Here is a 25,389-nt window from a genome sequence, read left to right as displayed (position 1 = left end):
ATTCCCACGACCCCAAGCTCTCCAGAAAGCTCTGATGTCTTGCTGACCTCTTTGGCTGCCCTTCTCTCCCCTTTTATCATGAAACCACTCCAAAGAGTAGTTGGCACGCTGTCTTCACTCCATCCCCACTCACTCCTGTCTGGCTTCTGTCACCAGCACTCCACTAAAACTATGCCTTTGAAAATCACCAGGCCCCCTAATTGGCAAATCCAGAGGCTTAGTCTCTTGCTCCTCCTCCTCCTCCTGGTATCTCCAGTGGACACTGCTCACCCCCCCCCCTCCTCCTTGAAACCCTTTACTCTCCTGGCCTTGCGATGACACATTGTCCTGGCTCCTGTCACCACCCTGAGCATCGTTCTCAGACCCCCTTCCTAGCCTCCCTTTCTTCTCATGGCCACTCTAACCTAAGTTCTTTTCCTTCCATGATAGTGACATAGAGATCTCATTCATGCCCAGAGCTCTAACCTCCACCCTTGTGAGGAAAATCCCAAAGTCTGCAGTCTTCCCACTCGGTCAGGATCCAACTCCATCAGCCATGTGTGGCGGCTCCGCTGACCCCTCAGACCCTGCAGCTTCGTTAACCACGCTAGCCAGCTCACAGGGTGAGGAGGCAACCACGGTGCTTTTCAGCCATCCTCGATCCCCCCGACTGTCAATCAATCTGTGATTGACTGGCCCTACTCCCACTGTGGCCGTGACACCATCTCTTCTTTTGGATGCCCATGGTCGGCATCCTAATCTGGTCCCCATTACCAAGGTGATCTAATAAGTTCCCAGCCTCTCCCAGGTCAAAATCTCTCCCATTTGCATTCTTCCTGCCCAGTCTCACCAGACGCACCTTCCTGAACTCCAGCTGTGTGGCACATTCCCCTGCCTAACCACAGGAATGATTTCCGCTGTTGGTAAGTGGTAAACTTCAAGCTCCTTAGGCTGGTATTTAAGACCATCCCGAGACAGACCTCTGGCTGCCTTTCCTGAGTCTCCCTCTAACAGTCTACGAGGCTCTCCACATACTCACTTTCTTCAGACATTTCCTGTGCCTTCCTATCCTTGCCACGACCTTCCTATCTCTGTGTCCACTGAGTCCTCAATCACTTTCAAATCCTATCCATCTTGCAAGGTTGTTTAACACCATCCCCCACACAGCTGCCCCGGCCTTTCCAGCTGCTAGTGACCTCTTCTCTCCCACAGAGCTTTCTCCATACCTCTTTTATTATGAATGACCTCATCTTAAAGTTCTAGTTCTCCCCACCACCCCAGCACTAAACTTGAGACTCCTTAAAGATAAGATCCATATCTGATTTCCAGCATGCACTGAAATCTCTACCTCTCAGGCATCCAATATCAGTCCAATCACAGAATCAGGAACATAAGATACCTCCACTGTACTCCTCAACTCTCTTATTTCTTTTTCTTGTCTTATTGCACTGACGGGGAATCCAATACAATGTTAAATGATAGTAGTGATAATAGACATCCTTACTGTGTCCCATGGCTATAACAGGAATGCTTCCAACATTTCACAAAGAAATGTGGCACATGCTATAGATTTCTACTGCCTTCTCATTTTTAAGTTAGGAAAATTGTCCCTACATTCTCTAAGATTTAATCGGAAATCAGACATGAACAGCAGTTGGATCAAAGTGGAATGAACCAAACAGAGTGCCGAGTTATAAAAGACAGCTAAGGTGGGGAGGAAGACCTAGGGGATAAAAACCAAGAGAAACCAGATCAAGTTCATGGCCATGAAGAAGTTCTCCCTCAGATCTGAGCTTCCTAGTTACTCATGTGACCACTTAAGTTCCAACTTCCCGCAGCAGAATGTTGAACGAGCAGGAAGAACTGATGCTGAAAGTCTATCCTCCCTGCCTCCCAGAAAGTCCTACACATTGATCTTACTTGAGTGCCCTTCGGTACCATGAAGGGCTACTAAGGAAATTCTGCACGCAGAGCCTGCTGACATAAGAAATTCTGTTCACGACAAGGTACAGACCAAAGAGGCGAATTCAGAGCCCTGGGTACCAGATACAACTACCCTCTCTATCCATCTCACCCCTTCTCCTGAGTCATTTGTGGTTGGTAGACAAGATGGTAATGGGCCTATTAGGTAAAGGGACCCTCTGCCAACAATGCCCTCCGCCAACCCCATGGCTTCATGAAAGCCAAAACCTGAGAGGCTACAGGATATGGAAGTTGGCAGCCAAGACCACAGAGGCTGGTTGAGGGGGGACCCACTATCAGGTGGACCTCCCGCCAGGGCTTGAGCAGTATGGCTTCCTCTGGACCAAGCTCCAGGAGAGCTCTAAGGGAGGGTTCTGGGAGATAAAGAAATTCATTCTGTGTCCTCCCCAGAGAAGTCCCCTGGATCCTATTCATCATTAGACCAGAGCATCACTATTCTTCAGGCCACTTCAACACTGGGAGGGGAATGGCATTCCCAGGAAATTTGGGTGGCCCTGTTGTCCCTCTTGCCTCAACAAAACTTGGAGGAAATGGGTTGGTTTCGACAGACAAAGCAATCAGGAAGGTGCCCTTAAGTCACGGCCCAGATGTGGGAGGAAGCAGAAGTCAAGCCCCAAATGGATCACCCATGGAGCACCTCACCCGCGGAGGGTCAGGGATGCTCAATCCTGGGTTTGGTGCTTGGTTAAAGCAACGAAGGCCTCCTGCCCCAGCTCTCCAGGGTTTCTGCTCTGCCCTGAAGTACAGCAGCACCCAGGGCACCCAGGGCCTGGCCCAACCCAAGAGCCAGCTGGCCTCTGTGAGCTGCTTCCCCATGATGCCCAGGAGGGTGCCTCCCTTCCTCCCTGCAGCTGGCACAGTGACTCAGCTTCCCCTAAATGTAGTGGAGGGCAGAGCCAGCTGCCCAGCCTGCCTTCCCCTCGAGCTTCACCCCCTGTCAGCTGAGGGCTGGGCACGAGGCCCACCCCACCCCAGTCTCGGGGCCACCCCTGTCCGGCTTTCGCCTCACAACAAAGTCAACTGTGAGGATTCCCCCCAGCCTGGCTGTCCCTGGGAACGGTCATAAGCTGCGGCAGGTGGGCTGTGTCCCTCCCGGTGAGGCCTAGACACTGGCTCTTTCTTGCCTTTTTCTCCCCAGTAGGTTCTCCTGGCTTCGCACTCTCTCTTCCCTCTGTAGGTGTCTTTCTGGATTTGCTCTGATAGGAAGAGGAGCTGGTCCTAGGCAAGGACTAACGGGAAGCTAACCGGGAAGGGGACCTCGGCCCCTCACAAAAACAAACCTGAAGGCCCTCACCAGGCTGAACACTCAGATAGAGCCCGAGGGCTTCATCATGGCCTCGGGAGGGTCTAAGAGGGAAACTGAGTCCACAGAGACCTCCCTCCGCCTTCTCCTACCCCAAGGACCTGAAGTCTGAGGACAAGAAGCACGGCAGGCAGGCTCGTAGTCTCCTCTCCACCTAGAAAGTCTGGACTCCTGAGTCACCACCTCCAGGAAGCTCTCCCTGGTTGCCCTAGGTGGGATGTTATGCTTCCCCGAGCTCTGGGGCTCGGTCTCACTTCTGTCCTAGCACACACTGTACTCTTTCGGAATTACCTGTCTATGCCTGTCCCCTGACAAGACTGCAGACTCTTTGAGGTGTAGATACAGGAAGGGTGGCTGGGCCCCAGCTCCTGAGAGCCTCCCCAGGCCACAGCAGCACTGCACCTCCCCCAGCAAGGGCAACGGAGACCCGAGGGAAGGGCAGAGGGAGGAAGGAGGGAATGTCCACGTCTGACGGCCCCTGAGGCTCTTACCTGCTATTCGGTGGGCCACCAGCCCTTCCAGGTTCAGTGGCTCCTCCTCTGGGGTTCGGGAGGGCTCTGAGGCCACTTCCTTTGGTGGGAGCTGAGGCTGAGTGGTGAGGCCAGGGAGAGAGGCTGGGGGCTGCTGAGGCCCTGGGGGGCCATGGGCGGTTGGAAGGAAGGATGAGGAGGCTGGGCTCTTTGGACGGAAACCCTGGTTGGACGCAGCTGGACCCGACTGATAATCGTAAGGTGAGTAAGACCTGCCGGGAGGGGCCAGCTCGGGGGTTCCCAGGGAGTGCCCACCGGGGATGGAGCCGGATCTGGACTGGGTCAGTGGATGAGACTGGCGGGAAGAGCCCGAGAGGGGTTGGGAGGAGAGTGGGGGAGCCCCTGGCCAGGCACCGGGGACACTCTGGGACTTGTGCAGGGGGGCGGCGGCCGAGACTGGCTCAAGGTCCAGCATGAGCATGTTGAGCGCTTCGATGGACTGCTCAATCTCCTGGTGAGAGGCCGCCCTGGGGAATTCTGGGAGAGCAGAGGCGGGGGGCTCTGCCAGCGGCTGGGGGCTGGGCCTGCCGGTCGCAAGGCTCTCCAACTGGGCTCTTTCCTGCTGGCGAGGAGGTTGGCGAGGCTGCGGCTGCTGCTGCTGCTGCCATGAATTCAGCCCCCTCTGCACGGCCTCCCGGCTGCTGCCCCCGCGGGCTGGAGCTGGGGGCAGCTGGGGCTCGGCATCGGGGAAGGACTGAGAGCGGAACATGCCGCTGGGGTCATGGCCGTAGTGGGAGGTGGTCACTGCCTGGGGCCAGACCGGGTGGGGCCCCTCCCGCTGGTAGCCAGCTAAGCCCTCCTGCGCCGAGTAGGAGGGTCGCATGGGGGCCACGTGGCCAGCATGGGCGGGCACTGCCCGGCTGGTGTTCTCATAGGGGTAGCCCCCGCCATTGACCAGAGGTTCCGCAGGGTGGGCCTTGTCCAGGCCGTTGGTTAGTGGGGGCAGGGCTTCTGGGTAGCCCCCCTCGCTGGTGTTGGTGATCCCGTCCAGAGAGGACAGCGTGCCCATGCTGCCCACGCTGTGCCCATCCTGGTTGGGCAGCTCATCATCCAGGATGTCTGTCTCCCGCTCAGAGGCCAAGGCCCCGCCGTTGACATGGACCTGGGCTGGGACAACGTGACGGCCCGAGGGAGACACAGCTGGGCCGGCGGCCAGGCGGGACCTGAGGTGCTGTGCGCGGTACATGGCGCCCGGCTTCTCTCGCTCTAGGCCAAAGCCGCTGAGCAGGCGATCCAGCTCCCGCTTCTCCTCGGGACTCAGGGCAGCGGGGGCACCGGAGGCCCCGGGGACAGGCTCATCGGTCTTGTCGGTCTTGGTGGAGGCTGTGGAGTTGCCCGAGTCACTGCTCACGGAAAGCGTGTGCTCCACGTGGTTGGGGGTGGCCGACAGGACAGGACGCGCGGCGTTGACGGCCCCGGTGCTGCCGTTCAGGGAGTCCTTCTTCTTCACCTTGGCGTACAGACTCCCGTCCAGTGGCCCCTGGGTGTGTCCCACCACCTCTGCAAAGACAGAGCAAGGAGACGGCAGATGTCACCGGCAGGCAGCTGTTCCCACAAGGAAAAGAGTTAGAGCCCCATCTGGATCCCGGAGTCTCCTCTTGCCACTCTGAGGAGGCACAAAGGAAAGGGACAAAGGTCCCTACCACACAGGGCCAGGCAGCAGAGCCTAGGACTAGGCAAGGAGTCCTGAGGGCAAACGCCCACCCAGGCCCGTCTCTGGCTTTTCACCAGCTTCCTGGACACAGAGGCTCGAGTTACTCTCTGGGCCTCAGTGTCCTCGTCTGTACAATAGGACAATAATAGAATCAGGCTGCACCCTATGAACTGCCACTATTCATTGAACACAGCAGGCTACACGTTGAAACGAGCTGAGCCGTGTCGGGTCCGTGGCCAGAGAGCTGTGTCCATCCTGAGGACCATCCATTCCTGAACGGTGACGTGCACAGCACAACCATCCCCGGCCACTAGCACATCTTGGGGAGTTCCTTGAATTCCTGCTCTGGGTTAGGGGCTGACGCCAGGAGAGGTGGGCTGCGCCTTGAGTGCACCGGAGGGGTCAGCCCACCTCTGAGGACAGCCTTGGCCCCGGGAAGTGGGGGAAGAGCCTGCGAGGGCAGTAAGGGCGCAGCACGGGGAGCATGCCCACGGCAGGCGGGGCTGGGGAGGGGAGGCTGAAAGCAGCACTGGGACTTTCTAAGACAAACTCACCCTCCGGCCTCCGCTGCCAAGTTTGGCTCAATACAAAGAATTTTCTAGAGCCTTTCAGACGTACAACGCCATTCATTCTCCCCAGTGCCGCATTTTCTGAAGTCTCTCCCATTTCCTTCCCCAGCACTGTCCCCTGCACATGGACCCTGCCCACCACGACAAGCTCGCCCACACCATTCAGCCTGCAGGAAAAGGGGCACCAGCCAAGGGCAGGGTGGCAGCAGGCCCACCCACCAGAGGGCCAGCCAGGACCCCTGAGGAGCTGAGCCAAGAGGCAGCTGACGTAGCCGCAGTCCTGTGCCAGAGGGGACTGGCACTCCCTCCGCAGAGGGCGCCACGTGGGGTGCTTGGGCAGGGGCTCAGGGACCAGGGTGGCAGGGGAGACACCTTAGGGATGGATGGAGAACCCAAAGCAGAGGTCTTCGCTGGGGAGAGCTCTCCTTTTGTTTGCAGGCAGCTCTAGGGACCCCCAGAAGCAACACTTTCTCTAAAAGGAAAAAGTGAGCTGTGGGTGGCTCTGGGCCAGGGGGCTGACTCAGGAGCAAGAACCTCCCCCACCCAGAGGAGCTCAGTGATTTCACACCCTGTACAGTCAGCAGCCCCTGCTCCAGACCCGAGGTACACACCCCACGCCCTCACGCAGAGCCCCACCTTCCGCTGCAATCCAGCCCCCGCCCCAGGTAAAACACCCCCTCCCAAGACTGCACCCACCCCAGCCCACACCCAGCAGCCACACACTGAACCCGACTCAAGACCCTGAGGCGCACACCCACCAGAAGTCACCAAATCAAAAACACAGGGGCCTGTGCCGGCGAGGTGACCCCCACACCAGGAACCACAGCCAGCACAGCGTGGTGAACAGCAGCTGCCACAGCGTGTGCTCCCCAAGCGCTAACCCTGGTGCTCGGCACTGCACACACCAAGGTCTCTAGCCCTGGGGGCAGGCGGTACGTAGCTGATCCAAAACGACAGATCTGTAGACATAGCACCTGGGGCAGGGGGGCGCTGCACCTGACAATCAGAGCTAATTTACTTAAAAGACCATGAAATTTGTGTTAGGCTACATCCACCCCCCCATACACACACACACACACACACACACACAGTAGAATAAACACATAAAGGCAGGAATACCCCAAAATAAATATTTAAATTTAAAGCCACAAACATTTCAGAAAATACAAACGTTCTTGCCTTGCCCAAGGATCAGCCCTCGGGCCAGAAGTGACAGTCTCTAAAAATAAACCCTTGTACAGAAGCCCACGGCCAAAAACAAGTGATTAGACAACCACAGAACAGGAACATGCTGATCGACACACACACACCACAGCAGCCCAGTGACATCATCAAGAGCCCGCACAGAGATTGCAAGCCAGGAGGCACCCACGGACCCCACACCCGCTGGGGGCTAGATGCGCTGCGGTCCCTGTGCGCTGCAGAACCAGCTCTGCCCTCAGTTTTCCCTGAGGCTTTGGGACCTCAGCCAGCAGCCAGCCCCGAGTGATAAGGGGCCACAGTGTTACTGTGGTGGCCCTGGGTTACAGGGCTGGGGCAAGGTCTAAACCGGTGGGAGGCAGCGGGGAGACTGCCTGATGATCCCCACCACCTGATGCCCTGGCCCTTCCGTACCCCTCCTGGGCATGCCTCATTTTCATCCATTACGAAAATGCCAGCGTTAACCCTGTTCCGCCCCGTGATTGACCCACACGGGCTACTGTTGTAGCGAAATCAGAAACAATGACTGCTAAATCACTAAGGTGCAGTAAGAAAATCGAAGAGGTATAAATTGTTTAATTAAATCCTGTTTGTTAAATGCAAATGAATGTGTTTCTTGCTGTCCTCAAAGAAGGGGCCAGTCGCTGCTGACGGCCCTGTGCTGGCCACAAGGGCCATGTGCTCCAGGCCAGTCTGCCTAGAACTGAGTGCCCTCCTCTTTGTAATCAAGGGCAGGATCAAGGACACGAGGGCTGCCCAGCCCCGGAGAGCTTTGCAGCATCCAGCGTGTGGGCACGACCTGTGGAGCAGCTCCCCTCCCCCTGTCGCGGAGATGGAGGTAAGTGCCCCCCCCCCACACACACAAACTCGTCCCTCCCTCTCCCTGTCCACCACGACCACATTAAGAGCTATTTACCGGACCACAAGAAGCCGGAACTCAAGGCTGGTTTCAATCCATCAAGGCAGGAAGGGCAAAAGAGAGAGGCAGACAGACAAGGACAAGGATAAAATCAAGGGGGGAGGAGGGAGAGAGGACCTGCAGGGGCTGGGGAGATGGCTTGAGGGGCCCCCAGAGCTGTCAGGTCCAAGACCCAGCAGCCTCCACAGGACGGACCTGGCCAGGCCAAGTCACCTAAGGTGAGAAGCCCTTGGTCTCTCAGAGGGAGCGGGGATGGCATGGACCCGGGGGCGGGGCTCTGGCTGGCTGGGGTCAGGGTACTGGCACAGGTGGCCATGGAACCAAATCGAGCAGAAACAGGCCCAGGCACCCCAGAGTGCAGTGCTCCCAGGCCCCAGCCCCAGCCCGCCCTGACATCTGTCTCAGGGGCCTTCTCCTCACCATTTCTCTGGGGACCCTGAAAAGCCCACAGTCTCTTCGAGGCCCTCTCGCTTTGTCTGACCATCTCCCTGATCTTCTCAGCAGCAGCTGGAAGCCGGGACCCCACCCCCGACGCTATTTGATGACATTCACCAAGGGGCCCTTATTCCACCTCGGCCCTCATCCAGATGTGCGAGTCATGCTTTTGGAAGGATCTGAGGAAAATCCCCAGCTGACTTGGATGCGGACCTACTCCCTGAGGCTCCCGCCCAGTGGGGCTCTGTGCGGAGGTGTGTGTGGTGCTGGACGGACTATGCTGGCCAGGACGCAGGGACGTCCACACGCACCCGCCTCATATACCTTAAAAAGGACCAAAAAAAATGGGGGGGGGGTGCTAAGGCTATTTGGTTTCAGAGTGGCTATTTTCTAATTTGGATGTTCTTAAGAATCTCCTCCAGGGATTGTAAAAAATGTGGATTCGGGGTCATTGGAGGCCAGGGTGGGGCCACAAGTCAGCATTTTAAAGAGGCCTCCTGGGGTTCAGGCACACGGGTGGACAGTACCTTGGGAAACCCAGACACAGGTGAGCGGCACTCCAGACACTGAGTGAAGCCCCTCCCACTTCCTAGCAGGAAGGGTTTCCTGTAGGTAGATGGCCCAACTGGGAAGCCTAAAAGGTGGCCATCAGGTTGACTGAGAGAAAGGGACCCCTTCCATGACAAGGACTCCACGAGAAGAGACCCCTCCCTGACCCTCCAGCAGGCCTGCTTTGAATAGCAGATGATTTATCGAGGTTTCAGGATGGGGCCCTTGTTGGTAAAAAGCCCTTTGGGTCCATATTCAGCAAATAACAATTCATTAAAAGTCATTACCCAGAGCAGCAGTGACCAACCACCATGGAAGAAAATCAATGCGTTGCCAAGAGGAAGAGGCTCTGTGCCCTCCCTGGGCACAGGCAAGTGGGGGCAGGCTGGGTCCTCAGTAGGAGGGAATCTGAGCCCCTCAAAAATAGGTGTAGGGAATCAAAGGCCACGTGGATCCGGGAGATGGGTGAACTTTGTCGAGAAGTGGGGTTTGGCTGAGAGGCAGGCAGGATAGCAAGTTCTGGACACGTGACCCCTTTAGCCTCAGACTACCCCGGCCATGGGGGAGGCAGGGACAAGGGAGCCATAGGATGGGGCTGGGTCCCAGGGAGGACAGAAGGGCTGTGGTTCTGAAGCAGAGATAGAGAGGAAGTGTGTCCTTCCATCGCACCCCTGCAGCCAGACACACCCACTGCTCAGAAAGATGGCCCAGTCCTAATGGCCCAGTCAGCCTGTGGCAGCCACTTAACTGCTCCGAGGCTGGCCTCAGAGCCGCCAGGTGAAGAGGTTGGCTGCTTCCTTGCAGGTCTGCTGAGTGCTGGGGTCCAGCAGCTACGCCCCTGGGCAAGGCCAGGCATATCCAAGCTCTCGGCCCGCTTCCTCTCTCCATCCTCCGCCCTCCATCTTCAACAGCCCTCACCATCCACAGGGTACAGCCACCCCGGCCAGATATGCCAGGCCTTTCATCACCAGGTCCTGCCTGCCTTCTGAAGGTCCACTCTCAACACCCCCAACACCTCCACTCCATTCACTAAACTCTTTATACATTCTGCCCTGTGTCTCCACCCATGCTGTTCCCACTCCTAAAATGCCCCTCCTCATCTTGCCCCTGAGACTCCCAAACTCCTGGGAAAACCCCTTCCCCCTCCTCCTTCTGACTCAGTCCCAACCCCTTTCCTACTGACCTCCAAACTCAGGTCAAGCTCTGCCGTGTTCCCACAGCCCCTGGTGTCACCTCTCCTCCGACACCCACTGCACGGTCATCACTGATGTCTGTCTGTCTTCCAGAGGCCAAGTGCTCCTCGTGGAAGAACCTTTATTTCTCTCTCTCTCTCTAGGGCCTGGTTCCCAGAGGATGCCATTCACAATGTGGTCTATGTGAATGGAGCCTCTTGGAGTTCAATGCTAATTTACATGGCCATATAGGGACGGCCCTACAGAGTGCAGAGCCTGGCAGGTACTATAAATGCTTCTTACATTACATTAAGTAGCCCCCAAAAGCTGTCAGTCACTGAGACAGTCTTCTCCAATGCAACTCAGTGGAAAATCAGGGGTTCTAGGAGGACTCCAAGCTACTCCTAAAGGGATAAGAAAAGAGAGACCCTGCAGTCTAGAATAATCTTTTCTAACACACACATATATTTTGCACATAATTTAGGGAGTTAATGGACACTTCTAATTCTATAGAAGTTAAGATGTACTCATCTAAAAGTAAGGGTACAGTTTCTGGGGTCCCTCTCTTTCACCCAGGACATCTGTGAAGGAGACCACGCTCTGACCAGAGTGAGAACACACAGGACAGAAGCCTTCAGGCTGGAGGCCCTGAGAAGCATCCAGTCCTGAGAACCCCAACAGGTTTCCCCTGGCTTGGCATTAATACCAGGAGGTAACGTGCACCAAGAGGACCAGAGAGCACTGTCCATGGCCCCAGCAAGACCTGGGTGCCTCCTGAGACATCGTGGCATGGGCAGCAGGGGTGTCCAGGGCTCTATCTGTGATGGTCCTTGGTCTCTAGCTGGGCCAACTTCCTGTCCCATGCCAGCCAGCAGGAGACTGAGGCAGCCCCTTATCACCACCATTTGCAGAGAATTCTAGAACTTTCTAAAAGGAATGAGCTTCCTTGGGAGCTCCAGAGATCAGCAGAATTGGAGGCTGAAGGGAAATCCCCAAGCCACTGAAGGGGACCCACACAGAGGATATACAGCCTCTGAAACAGGAAGGTGGCAGGAGGCAGGTGCCACCCAGGGGACCCAGGCTCACGCAGGGAGGAGGCCATTGACACATGACAGGTGGGAGACAGGCAGTCCAAGCGTGGCCAGACAGACACCTGTCCTCCCTATTTAACAGCACACTTTGGAAGGGACCCACGGCATGTCCAGAGAGTGGACAGAAGAGAACAAGATTCTCCTCAGAGCTGCTGTCAATCTTTACACAGGTGGCTCTGTCCCTGTGCAAGTGACCTCACCAGTGTCACCCATAAGCCAGCCTCTGGATCCAGGGAAGATGGGCCAAATGAGCTTCTCCTGGCCACGTCTCCATCCTTAGTTTCAGCCAAGAAAGAAAGAGGGAGCAGGGAATAGGGAGGGCTGATGTCTGAATGACCCCAGCCTGCATTCACCCAGACCCCTGCCCACCCACAGAGCCCCCTCCCTGGGCCTCAGGCCCTCAGGACAGCAGAGGGACCTCAGAGGGGCTCCCAGGGCATCTAAAAAGTCTTGGAGCTTTTAAACAGAAGGGCCTTAGGGGCCAATCCATCCCCTAAACACTCGCCATTTTACAGGCTGACAGTGAAGCTCGGCAGGCTCAGGACCCCCAAGGTCACCCAGCAAGGAAGAGCCCAACAGACTGCCGGGCACCTGCCCCTAACGGGGCGTCAAGGTGAAAATGGCTGGAAGAGCAGGGGCAGGAAGGGAGGGTGGAAGACGGACCCTCTGGACAGGACCGAAGGGACTTCAGCCCAGTGATGTGACAGATGTGTCCCCAGATGGTCACATGCCAGCCCAGGCCTGAAGAACCAATGCCAGCTCAGGTCAGCCTCCTGACTCTGGCCTGGCCTGCAGCGCCCAGCCCGGGGCAATCGCCCGAGCTCCCCACCCTCGCCTGTCCGGGCACCAGATAGCGCAGGCACACTCGGGAGGGTAAAAATAGCTCCCAAGCCCACAACAACCCCAGCCCTTCTCTGCCAGGCCAGGAACCTGGCATTCAGAGAGCCCTGGCCAGGGGGACAGTGGAGCCGCCAGGGCCCTGCCAGCAGAGCCGGGAAGAAAGGCGTGAATGGGAGCCCCACGGGAGGACGGTTGCGAACTCTGAGCACTGGGCGCCCCAAATCTCCAGCCACAGAAAGAAGGGCATCCTGAATAATGTCTCACTGGGCCAGCCACACTTCCACCACGTCCCTCCGCCTGCCCCGTTCCCACCCGAGGGGGACCTCTGTCCCAGAACACCACCCTCCCCACCCAGCTCCCCTCCCACTAGTCGACAGTGGCTCTTACCTGTCTCAGGAAGCAACTCCAGAAAGGGACAGCAAGGCCCCCCACATCCACATTCAAAGGCACCCAGAAGCCACAGCCCTGCCCAACCTCACACCCTTCCCAGGTCGGGTGGAGGCACACCAGGGCCCCCAGGCACAGAGGCGACCCCACCCTGTCCCAGCAGAAAGCCTCCCAGGATACACACAGGCGACACCGCTATCCAGGACAGAGAGGGGGAAGGCGAGAACGGCCTGGCCCGATGCGCTCCTGGTGCCGTAAGTTTCAAATCATGCCTACATGGCTGCAGCTGCGAGTGCGTGGGTCCCTCTCAAGCTCCCTGGGACTGTCCTGTCGGGTGGGAGGAGTCAGCGGAGCCCGCAGCCTGCCCCTGTGCCGCACACACCCTCCCCTCCGCTCCGGAGCGGAGCGCGCTCTCCCCCTCTCGGCTCCTCGGCCTCACTCTGGCTTGTAGGAAGCCAGTGGGATAAAACTCTGTCTGTAATTTCAGCCAGCTGCGCCCCTAGGGCTCCACTTATCATCCTGCAGCTATGTAGTGCTTGAATGACATCACAGTGGCTTCGCGAGCCTCCAGCCGGCAGTGAGAAGTGTCCAGCCCAGCCCAGCCCAGCCCCAGCCCCAAACCCAGAGACAAGTGGGAACCAGACCCCAGAAGCAAACGGAGGCTGAGCCTGGGGTAGAGGGGCCAGGCTGCAAGGGTCAGAGAGAAGGGAACACTCCTAAGAGGGTATTGAGATTTATTTTCCCAAATATTCCACATTTTTTTCCCATTCTCAGCAAATGGAAGGCGGGACAGATGACAACAACTTTCCAGCTGCTGAACAATAAGGTGGAAATCTCTTTCCCCCCTTCCTCTCCCGCTCTCCCCACAACAGGGCCGAGACTGGAGGCAGGACACTTCCTTGGCTTGGGAGAGGAAAAACACCAAAAGTAAAACCCTACGAGCCCCCTGTGCTTCCCCGGGAGGAGCTGAGTGTCACCGGCAGGCCTCAGGGACTGGGTCCGGAGGCCAAAGCAGAGTTCTCGGGGAAGAGCTTTGAATTTGGGCCCAGTGACCTTGACACTTGGGGACGCTTAGCCCTGGGGTGCCAGTGGGCATCTCCAGGTCACCTGAGAAGCCCAGTTGATTGGCTGCTCCCCATCTGTGGCAACTGAATGGTGACCCCAATGCAGCAGCTGCCCTGAGTTCCCACTGTGATCCCAGGGTGCCCTGAAAAGTGCCAGGAATGTCCGGCTGATAGACAGCAGGACACCAAATCCCAACCCTTACTTGCAGGTTGTTGGAAGCTTATTTGGATCTAGTTGACTCTCCCAATCCATTTCCAAGAGTTGGCAGGAGGTGGCCTGGGGTCTGCAGCCAGACCCCAGTGAGCTTCAGCGACAGTGTGCCCTTGCAGGGGGACCCCAATTAGCCTGTGACTCCAAAGTGCTTCTGCAGCCCAGGGTTGCACCCACAGCACCCTGGTGCCCACAGTTTCATGACCAGGAGTGGCACTGAGGCTCAGCAGGGAGAGCCAGCCAGGCACAGGCCCCCTGTCTCCCCAGCTTGCTTGCCTGGGCTCCAGGGACCAGACACCTTGTCCTTTGAACTTCCCCTCCTCCACTGCCAGCATCACTCTCTGGCTGCTGCTTCTTAGGTAAAAGGGAAAAATAAGGGAAAGAACAAAAATGTTCCCCAGGCCCTGTACGAGGACACTGGCTGCCATATCATCACTGACAAGATGGCCGGGGGAGGGGACAACCCAGTGCCAAAGACCTCACTGGGGTTTTGCTGCTGTCGTTTTTGCCCTGCTACAGATGGAACCAAGGACCTCGCTCATGCTAGGCCACACCCTTCCACTGAAGCCCTCCAAATTTAAATAATTGGGGGGTGGGGGAGGCAAGAAAAGGGTCCACAATGCCTCAGGCTCCAAACTGGGGAAGAAGATGATTTGGGTGAATTATTGTAAGGATCCCCTTACCTCCCTAGAGCCTTCTAGAACTAAGCAACAAAGTACAGGCTCTCGAAAGGGTTAAGATCCCAGTCCACCAGTCTGTCCTGTCCCCACCCAGCTTCATCCACAACACTGCTAGCCTAGCTCTCATTTGCATACAATCTTCATATTTACTTGCCCATCTGTATGCCATCTGTATTATTCTATAAATTTTTTAAATATATTTAACTTAAACTAGCTCTAAGCATCAAGATCCATGAAATCACAGATTTGGTGTACAAAGTACATTCATTTTTTTCTAATATGCACTCACACAGATACACCTAGAATCAGTTCATATATAATAAGCAGCCTGACCCACATACCCTCCCTTAAAAACCCCATGATACAAAGGCTCCTGCAAATGGTGACCCTTCCAGTGGTCCCCACCACCATCCAGGTACCGGCTGCCCTGGAAGCTCCTGTAGGGTTTCATAAAAGCCCTGATCCCCGGCCCCACCCTAGACCTACAGAGACTGAAATTTCAGAGGTGGTGCCTGGGAGTCTGAATTTTAAAACTCTCCCCAGCTGGGCATTAGCGACAGCCAAGTTTGGCAAACACTGGTCTTAGCTGAACCTAAATACTTCCAGTTGTGGGATATTACTGTCTCTCAAAAAGAGCCCATCTCATCTTTTGGTGGCTGGAGAAAAAAACATCTCCATACCCCATAATCTACAGTAAACTGGCCTTATGGTGCCCTTTGGGGTGGCTCAGAACAAGCCAGATCTCTCCTCAATGAGCATCCTTCAACTGAACATGGTGGGTGTCCTCCCCAGGGTCTCCTTTGACAAGTCACCCTCTTGAACACCCCGCCAGGCCCTAGGCCTCAGACACCTAGTGTAGCTCCCAGCGGTTCTTGATTACTCTGAACAAAGTGCAGAACCTACCCGCAGCCCCTGTGAGGAACACAACAGGCCCACCACCTCCCACTATCTAGAAACCATGCCTTTGCTAACACAGCCTCCGATTATGCCCAGCCCTTACCACTCATGCCAGCTCAGCACCAGCCAGGAACTCGGGGACCGAGAACATGGCTCCTCTATCATTGCAATGCTCAAGGTTTAGGACACATCATTTGACCTGCTCTTTCTCTGCTAAACCACCATGGCATTGGGCTGGGGTTGTGGCTCAGTGGTAGAGCACTCACCTAGCATGTGTGAGGCCCTGGGTTCGATTCTCAGCATCACATATAAATAAATAAAATAAACGTATTGTGTCAACCTACAACTAAAAAATATTTTTAAAAACAAACAAACAAACATGGCATCAAATGTCCAGCAAAGAGGAGAGTCTTAGGAAATGGCCAAGACTCCAACCATGTGACGTCGTCTAACTAACACCTACTGGGACTGTCCCCGGATCTGGTCTCTTGTGCCTCCAGAGCACCCCCTGTACTCCCTGAGCCAGCCCTGAGCGGGACAGTTTTATAAAACATGAGTTCTCAAGGCAGCGGGGTGGACCTGGAGACCTTCTGGAACCTCCTCAGACACCCAGGATTCGTTGAGATCCCAGATTTGCTATTGCCAGGGAAGCCAGCCGAGGCCACTTCCTAGAACTCGGCATCCTGAGTTCATCCAGCCCAACCCCAGCCCAGCCCTATTCTGTCCATCAACTCTGGGAGGGAGAGTTGCCCATCGCCACAAATGGTCAGTGCCGGAGCCAAAAGATCTGGGGAGGGGGAGGGATTGGCCTGGGAGACCCTCAGACTCTTCGTCCTGGATTTCAATCCCTGCTGGCCCCTAACTTGTTGCTTGACCTTGGGCAAGTGATCTCCTCTTCCTGCGTCTCCGTTTCCAAAGTAGTGACACGAGAGAGGAGAAGGAGAAAAGCTTTGAATTCTAAAACTTCTGGTTCTAAGGGGAGCCCCAGGGAGGAGAGAGGCATGGTCAGACTGTGGCCCTCCCCAGAGGGGGCCCTGTCAATGTATCAAAGGTCCAGGGAGGAAGGAAGGAAGGGCCGCTGCCTGGGCGGGCCCAGCGCCCTGTGTGTGTAATGGAAATGTGCTCCCAGAGCCCCCTGAGACCTTCGCCCCTCCTCCAGCCCAGGGGACATGAAGAACTAGAGCTCAGGGCGGGGGACACGGCAGGCTGCAAGCACCCCCCAGGGCCCCTGCCTTCTAGGGTCCCACATGCCCTAACCCAGAAAGGCAGTGGTCAGGGCCAGGCTCAAGAGCGTGTTCCCCAGGAAGTGGACAGAAACCTGGTACCAAAAATGTCACTCAGGAAGGGAACTGTCAACTCCCAGGCAGATGTCCCAGGGCAGGGGTATATCCAGTCACCGCCCTCCGGCCTCTCCTCATCCCCACTGCTCAAGGGACACAGGTGACATCTCAGCAGCATCCTCACTTGTGGAGTTGGAGGGAGAATGGGGAGAGGGCTGCGGGGCTTGGGGACAAAGAAAGAGCAAATGGAAGGAGGCCGACAAGTTATCAGCTCTGCCCTTCAGGGCTTGCCCCCTGAGAAAGCACCTGAGGCTTCCCCAACGGGACGGTGGCAAGGAGATGAGGAAGCCCAGAGTTAGGGCTTGGAGGCACCAACAGGCAGGAAGCAACGGAGGCCGTCAGCAAGATCACCTGCCCAAACCCAGGTGAGCGCCGGCCCCGCCAGGGAGCCCCGGGAATCGGCTGCCTTCGCTCTGAGGATGGAGGGGCTCCAAGCTGCCTCCGGGCAGGTTCACCATTCACACACAGTTCCCACTGGGGGACAGTCTCCAATCCTGACCCCAAACAGGCCCACTCTCCCCAGCCACCCACATCCATCCAAACCAGCAGGGCAGTGTGGTCAGGACCACTCCCATCCCAACAGATGGCCTGTGCAGTGGGCTGGGGTCCGTGTGGCTCTATGTGTGATTGGAACGTGCAGGGGGTCTCCACGGTTCCTTGCAGGAGAGGGCACAGTGGTGGTCAGGGTGGTCAGCTTCCCATCTCAAATAGATCCATGCAGGGACACTAGAAGGGACCCTCCCTGACCCACCAAGGCCACCCACCCCTGGAGCACAGCACTGAGTGGGAGCCAAGAGCCAGGGTACCAGCTCTGGGCGTCTGCCTCCTGGGATCCAGGAGGAGCGTCCATGTTCTCAGAGGCTCTCAAGCCCTGTTCAGACAGCGGGGGCGGGGAGGAGGAAGGACCTGAGGCGCTCTGAGCTTTCATATCAAAATCTGACCTCACCGGCCCTGGCAAGGGGAAGAACGGACACCAAAGGGTGCGATGCCGCCAACAGTCCTTTCTAAAAGCAATCAAAGCAATCAAGGCAGACGGGCATTGACTGTAGAAAGATGTGAAGGCAGGGTGGTCAGAGCCGCGCCCCCCGCCCCCAGCTCAGGGGCTGCTCCCAGACCACAGGGAGAAAGGGCCTGGGGATGGACGCACCAGGCCTGGCCCTGCATCCTGGAGAGAGCAGGAAGGGAGGGCAGTCCACAGATCTGCCGTCCAACGCAGGAGGCTCAAGTCCCCGTGGGAGTCTTGTGGGTACAAAGAATGCTTGGACCAAACAAATAAATAAATAAAGGAGGCACAGAGAAAAGGGAGTTTAGGGCAAGATATCAGAAAATGCCAGGGCTTTGTCGGAACCCTCTAGGCGGTGCCTCCAGCCGTGGTCACTCTTCCCACCCAGACGGATTCTCCTCAATTTGCTACCCATTCCTGTTTCTTGAGTCCCAGAAGACAAGAGAGTTCTCTTGGCTGTCAGACCTCCATCCCTCCTACTGCAGCGGAAACCCAGTCTCCAACTCTGCCTGCACGTCTCTAACCAGCTGCTGGATAATAAACGGGCCTAGAGAAAGTGGAGTCTGGCAGCAAGAGCAGCAGACTGGGAATTGAGGGGCCAGAGTACTAAGGGATGCACCTAGGTGGGCCTCAGTTTACTCCTCTGTGAAAGGGGAAAGTAACCCAGATGGTCCTGGTGGTACTGCCTACCTCTCGACGCCCAGGGACCCACTGCAGACAGATGCTCAGCCAGGCACTGTTCAGACCCCACAGGTCTGCTTCTCCTGTCCTCCTTGCTCCTGTCTGGGTGGCGCGAGGCCCCGGATGCATCCAATGCTATTTCTGCAGCAGCCAGGGAGCCCCTGGGGTTGGACAGGAATGGTGGTGACTTACAGGAAGTCTGTAAATACACAGCAGCCTGCAGAGGTCCCCAGGGCCATGTAGGGCAATAGAGGCTGATTTATTTTCATCAGTGTAAAGCTGAAACTCAATCCCCGAGCAGGCTGACCCTGCAGACGGCAGACGCTCCCCAGCGAGAGCAGAATTAGCCAGCCCCCAGACTGCGGGCCTCGCCCCTGGGACTGGTGATGGGAGGCAGAAGAGAGAAGGCTGGGGTCTGCCAGCTCAGCCTCTGCGGCTCTTGTTTCCGCTGACCTGGCCTCTCTCCACTCTGCCACTGGTCTGTAAGGGTCTCTAGGATGCAGAGCCGGACAGGCGGGCTTCCCATCTTAACTCAGTTCCTCCTCCCAGGTCTCTCAAATACAATGTTGCACGAGGCAGGAAGGCAGAGTTCCTGGGGCCTCAAGCCATGGTGAAGACATGGTGAGAAGTGCCACGTTGAGAAACAGGGGCACCGAATACAGGCTCTATCCCCACTGGCTGTGCAAACATTGATAGGTAACTTAACCTCTCTATGCTTATTTCTCCGTCTCTGAAATAGGAATAAAACTAAGCTCACGGAGAGGCATGAGGAGTTAAGGAAATTCTGGATGCATTACAACCCCTCACACAGGGAGGCTATGCATAAGATATATGGGGAGCAGGGGACAGATTTACTCCTAGTCCCTAACAAATAACTGGCTGGGGATGTCAGCTAACACAACCCTGATGGAGACCAAATTGCAACTTTTATCAAAATTGCATATGTATGTATACATTCTTCCACCTCACGATTCCATTTCTAGAAAGCTGTCCTAAAGGACTTGCACATAAAACTGGTGTATGTGTGAGGTCATTCACAATAGCATTTCCCAAAAAAATCTGGAAGTAACCTAGGTGTCCACGGTATTCATATATAGTCTAAAAATTACTTGTTACTAAAACCCAGTATATATGTGCAGTGGAATATTATATAGATGGAAAAGACGAGAAGACTGTGTGCTATTATAGAAAGACCTTCTCAATAGGCCATTAATGGGAAAGAGCAAGTAAAAGCCAGATCCTTGCAATGGCTACCAGACCTTAAAGGATCTGGTCCCCGTTACCTGTGACCTTGTCTCCCATGACGACCTCCACTGCCAGCTACACTAGTCCCCTTGCTGCTTCCCAAACATCTCCTTCGAGCCAGCAGTCCCCAGGACCTTGGCACAGGATCCCTTTGCCTGGAACGTTCTTTCCCAAGTATGGGCTCGGCTGACTCTCACCTTCTCCAAGGCTTTGCTCAGATGACCTCTTCTCCGTGAGGCTGATCTCGCTTTATGAAAATTTCAGCTCACCGACCCGATCCCCCACTCCTCGTCACCCCTCATTCTGCTCTGTTTCTCCCCAGAGGATTTATCACCCACTAACGCACCCTGTCATTTGTTTATGATTTTTTAACTTTTGTTGTCTGTCTTCCTCCATTAAGACAGAAGCCCCACAGGGCGGGGACCTTCATTTCACTCACCATCGTGTCCTCAGCATCTGGGATAGTGAGCAGCGGACACATAGTGGACGCTCAATCAACGCCCACTGAGTGAACAAGCGGTCACTGAGGACAGCCCCAGGACCAAAGAACACAGACGTCTGAGGTTCTTTTCTTATTCTCTTTCTCTTCAACAGAGTGGTTCAAGGTTATGCCTCCATCACAACTTTCTCTCCTGCATTCTCATATGTGCTCTCAAACAGAACACTGAGGTTCAGAGAGGCTCACCGACTGGCCCAAGGTGGACAGAAGGCCAGAGGCAGAGCTGGGACTTGGCCCCAGACAGCCTGGGTCCTGAGCCCATGCTTTCAAAGGTGACAGTACCTCCTGGGGACCGGCCTGCCCAAGGACCCATGGTCTCCACTGGGACATGCATTTCATTGCTTCTCAGGCCGCTCTAAGGCACCGTCCCCTGCGTTTTAGGGGCCGCCTGTGGCTGAAGCTTTGTGAGCTCCGTGACTTTGGCAGGATTTTAGAACATCCTCTGCCAGGGCGAGGGGCACAGAGAAGAAAGCGGGATTTACAGGGGATGAATCATCCGCGAACAGCGGGGGAAGCGGAGGGAGGGACCCACACAAGAAGAAAGGACTGATCATCTGCCAGGGCCCAGATCCCCGAAACCATTTCCCATAAACCGCCTCAGGACTGTCAATCAGGCGTCAAGCAGGCTCCGGAACCTGCTTGGGACCAGGATGGAGGGGCTGCGCTGGACCTCCCCCCAGAGGTCCCAGAGCGCAGGAGAAGGAGCAGACAGAGGAGGCTGGCTCTGGGCAGGAGGCTGGTGGGGACACGGGCTCAGCCAGGCCAGGCCAGTGAGTGACAGGAATGAACTTCTCCCAGGAGCACACGAGCCACAGGGAGTACCTGCGGGCCAGCAAGTCCCCTGCCAGGGAGGAAGAGGGCCAGGGCATGCCAAGACAAGGAGTGCACCAGACCTGACCAGGTCCAGCACGGAATACTCCAGAATCATCCAGAAATAGAATCTTCCCCCCACCCCGGGGCTGGATTTGGAGGTGGGCTGAACTAACAAAGGCTGGCAGACTGGGGGCCCAAAGGCCCACCCCGGGAGCCACACACCCCACCAGAGCAGGGGATGCCTCAAGCTGGCCCTGCCTGGACAGAAGCGGAGCGCCCAGTGGCGTCTCATGGGCCCCAGCTCTGGGCCCCGGAAGGAAAAGTGACTGACCCCGCATCTGTCAGACGGCCAGGGGGGCCAGGAAATGAGGCTCTGCAGCCCGGTCCACGGCAGTTTTGTGTGCTCTCTTTTCTCTCATGGAAAAGGCTTCTCTGAACACAGAACTCAGGTGGAGGAAGCGCCCGGAGGGACCACAGCCCAGTGCCTGGGCAGGTCCCAGGCTGCCCACTCAGCCCCTGGGGGAAAAGGAGCCAGGAACCGGCCCCACCTGGACCACACACTGCCTCTGTCCTCACCTCCCCGGCCTCTGCTCACCCTTACCTGCGTGTTGCCCGTGTTCCACTAAAATCCTGCCCGTCCCCACAACGGCCACAGCAACTGTAAGGAGAGCCAGTCTGACCTGATTGCCTGCTTTCCCTCGGATCCCCAGACTTTGAGCAGTGTCCTTATGTCACTTGCAAATGTGAGAACAATTCTGTCTTCAGTGCCATCTCTCCTGCCAGGGCCCATTCACAAGCAGCCCCTCTCCAAAGCCATTTCCTCCAAACACCAGGACCCCTGGAAGCCATGGCCCTTGACCAGGACCCTTCCCCGCTGGGCTGGTGCATTTCTATGATACCCCACCACCACCCCCTTCCCCTGTCTCCAGGCGACACCCAAACATGACTTTCCAGATCCCAGGACTTGAATGGTGCCCACGGTTTGTAGTAGGTGATCAGTTAAGTACTGGGGGAGAGGAGAGAGAAGGGGAGGGAGGGGAGGAGGAAGGAATGAAGTAGGGAAGCAGCTCTAGTTGGGTAAGAAAAGTATTTGGTTAATGGAGCTTAAATGTCTTTCCTTGGAGATGGTTAGAGTTGTGATTGGTCCCCATCTGTCCAGTTCCTTGGTGGACTTGTCCACAGGTCTGGCAGGAGCGGAAGAAGGGAGGGTGGCTGAGGGGGAAGAGCCCGCATTGCCCGCTCTCCCGCCTCCAACTGGGTCTCTGAGCAACCAGAGGGCAGCGTGTGCCAACCCCGCTGCCGGCTGAGCGCTCTGGATCCGCTGCAGTGGCTGTGGCCTCCCACCCCAACCCGATGGCAGAGATTACGGAGGACCAAAGGCACATTCACTGGGGAGGAGATTGGCTTACGGCTCCACCTGCTGAGACTGCACCCCCGCCTGCCTGCTGCCTCGCAGGGCCAGCAGAGGGTTCAAGGGCATCAGGACAAACCCAACCCAGCCCTGAGCAGCTGAGCAGGTGGCCAGCAGATGCTGGGTCAGTGGTATCGTCTTTACCCACAAGGTCAAGCCGACCTTGTGTCTGAATTAGTCCACTGATTGTTCCACTAAATCAGGAGAGGTGTCCCCTCTTAGGGGAGGAGAAGGAACCCAGAATCCTCCTCTGGGAGCTCTTCCGCCATGCAAATGTCCCACACTGAGACCCACCCCCTTGCACCCCAATGTCTCTCTGCCCAATGGGGCCATGAGGACAAGCAAGCCAGGCTCCCTGCCAAAGTCAATCCCATCCTCACAGTTGGGAAGTACTCAAACCTCTCCTGCTGCAACCCAAGCCCCTTGTCCTCTATAATCTGATAGATCACGGGGCAGAAGCTTTCAGTAGCAGCTCTAAATTTCTCTCTCCCTGCCCTTCCCCCCACCCACCTTGAAGTCACAGACCCGAAAGGCTGGCCTTCCCAGGATGCCCAACAAAAATCAGCTTGATGCCAAATCCTAGGTTCTCAGCATCCACACTAGGAACTCCTTCAGTAAAGCTCTCCGCTCCGTAACAAGTGGCAGGTGGATCACTGGAGTCTTTGCACCCTTTCCCTGAACTCTCTGGGTCCACCTGCAGCCCTGCACTCTTGCTGGTTTCTCCCACATCTTATTAAAAAGTTCAGAAGGCAAGAAGGTCAAACCCTGAGGAATTACATCCAAGACATAACTCCCCTGGTGCACATCTCCACGGCCTCTCCCAGAGTAGCCACGGGGACTGTCCTCCCCACTGCCTGAGTGCTGTCCTCTGGAGCCCAGGGCCCACCCACCGTGGTCTCGCATCATCCTGCCTGGGCCCTGGGGGCGAAGGGGGCAGGACCACGTGGGAGCTTGATCAGCTGCAAGCAGGACTCAGGGGCTTTTCTGCTGCCCTGTCTGCGGGTGTTGGAAAGAGCTCCCCCTCTGTGTGACAGGCAGGCTCTCCAAGCCGCTCAGGCACCAGCCGTAAGGCTGGAGAGAGGTCAGCCCCAACAGCCTAAAGCAATTCAGCCTCTAGATGAAGAATCCTTTAGCTCCGGATCCTGAAAATGATGGGTCACAGTGCAGATCGCTGGGTCTGGCACCAGAGTCCCCCCACCCCCTATGTAGGAACCCTGCCTTCCCGTTTCTGTTAATATGGAAGTGTCTGGGTCCCCGTGGTGAAAGAGAATCCAAGACAAGGAATGCCCTGTTTCAACAGTAAGGTAGGAGGCCACCATGTGAACCACAGAAAGAGACTACAGACATCAAGAAAAGAAGACCACCCATGGAATGGGGGGAAATACCTATTAAACAAACACAGATCCAATAAGGAGTTTGTTGCCAGAATATATAAAGAACACATAACTCAATAATGAAGACAACCAAAGTTTTTTAAACGGACACTTTTCTAAAGAAGATATATAATGACCTCTCATGCATGAAAAAAATGTTCCACCTCATTAATTATTAGGAAAACGTGGTTCAAGCCCACAATCAGATACCACTTCACACCCACTAGACTGAAAATAATAAGGGTTAGAGGAGGGAGAGAAACAGGAACCCGGATCCGTTGCTGATAGGAATGGACACTGGGCAGCCATTTGGGCTCTTGGAAAAGAGCCCAGCAGGTCCTCAAATAATTAAACATAGTAAATGAAGGACCCTAGCAATGTACCCAAGAGAAATGGAAATGTAAGTACCCACAAAGCCTTGCACCTAGATGTCCATAGCAGTATTCTTCTAATAGACGAAAAGTGGAAACAATCAAAATGTTCATCAATTGATATTAATGTACAGATAAAATATATCACAATGGAATATTATTCATCAATAAAAAACAAACGAAGCATTGATACACAGTTTAATACGTATAGACTCTGAAAACATCAGGCAAAGTCAAAGAAGGCAGACACAAAGGTCCAGGTATTGTCCTCTTCCCATGGTGGCACTAATGAAGGAACATCTCTGCAATGAAGCCATCCTGAGCCAGAGGAACTATGATGAACACAAGCAGAGATCCCTGCCTCCCACCCTGGACAGGTAGCATGGACAAGAAGTAATGCTTATGTTAAGTAGGGCCACTGCAAATGGGGGCTGTTTGTTACTGCAGCATCACTGAGCCTCTCCTGACCAAGTTATTTGCTTTGCACTCAAGCTCATGAGTTGGTCTGAGAGGGAAGCTCAATTGGCTCATCTCAGTTCCTTATGATCCATGAAGGGAAACACTGGTTGAGCTCAAAGAAATGGTAAGCCATGTTGTCTACTCCAACTCTCTCCTTTTATCAGGAATAAAGAATATCCAAGGAAAGTAGTCCCCATGGACACCTAGAATTCAAATCTCCTGCCTGGTAGGCCAATGTCCGTCCATGTCTGTCTCTACCACTCCATGCACACTTCAGTTTCTCTCTCCTCACTCTCTGCCTCTGTGTTCTATCCCTTTCTCTCCCTCTTGCTTAAAAAAACAAAACAAAACAAAAGACAGAGTCCTTGGACAAGCCCATCTCAGAGGAAGTCATCACACCAGGGGTTCCAGGCCCCAGGAAGGAGACTTCCCCAGAAGTCTCAGAAGACCTGGAGGAGAGGCAGAAATGGTCCCCCACAGGCCCCTTACCACCAGCCCCTGCTCTTCTGGGACTGCCCATGCCAAGGAAGGGTTGGTGGGCACGTAATGGCAAAGCCCAGGTGGGATGGATACTAGCCACCCCAGCCAGGCCCAGGGACTTGCTCCCTCCCGCCTGTCCTGAGCGGCCACCTCTCCACCCCTCACTACCCAGCCCCAGCCCCTAGTCCCCTCCTTAACAACAGCTCAGTGCCCAAGTAGGCCAGGGAATGGGGGCAGTAGAGGGTGGGCAG

General features: G+C 55.7%; 1 protein-coding gene across 8 annotated transcripts in view; it reads right to left on the bottom strand.

The window, feature by feature from the left end:
• The window catches only part of Tns1 (tensin 1), a 208,404-nt gene that overhangs the window by 38,672 nt on the left and 144,343 nt on the right, over window positions 1-25,389 (bottom strand). For all 8 annotated transcript variants that reach the window (XM_071619622.1, XM_071619620.1, XM_027941869.2 and 5 more), the window contains one exon: window positions 3,757-5,295. In XM_071619622.1, coding sequence (XP_071475723.1) covers window positions 3,757-5,295 — 1,539 coding nt within the window. The remainder of the gene's footprint in view (window positions 1-3,756; window positions 5,296-25,389) is intronic.

The sequence above is a fragment of the Marmota flaviventris genome, chromosome 11, assembly GCF_047511675.1.
Source record: "Marmota flaviventris isolate mMarFla1 chromosome 11, mMarFla1.hap1, whole genome shotgun sequence".
NCBI classification, from domain to species: domain Eukaryota; kingdom Metazoa; phylum Chordata; class Mammalia; order Rodentia; family Sciuridae; genus Marmota; species Marmota flaviventris.
This window is presented reverse-complemented; position numbering and strand designations above follow the sequence as displayed.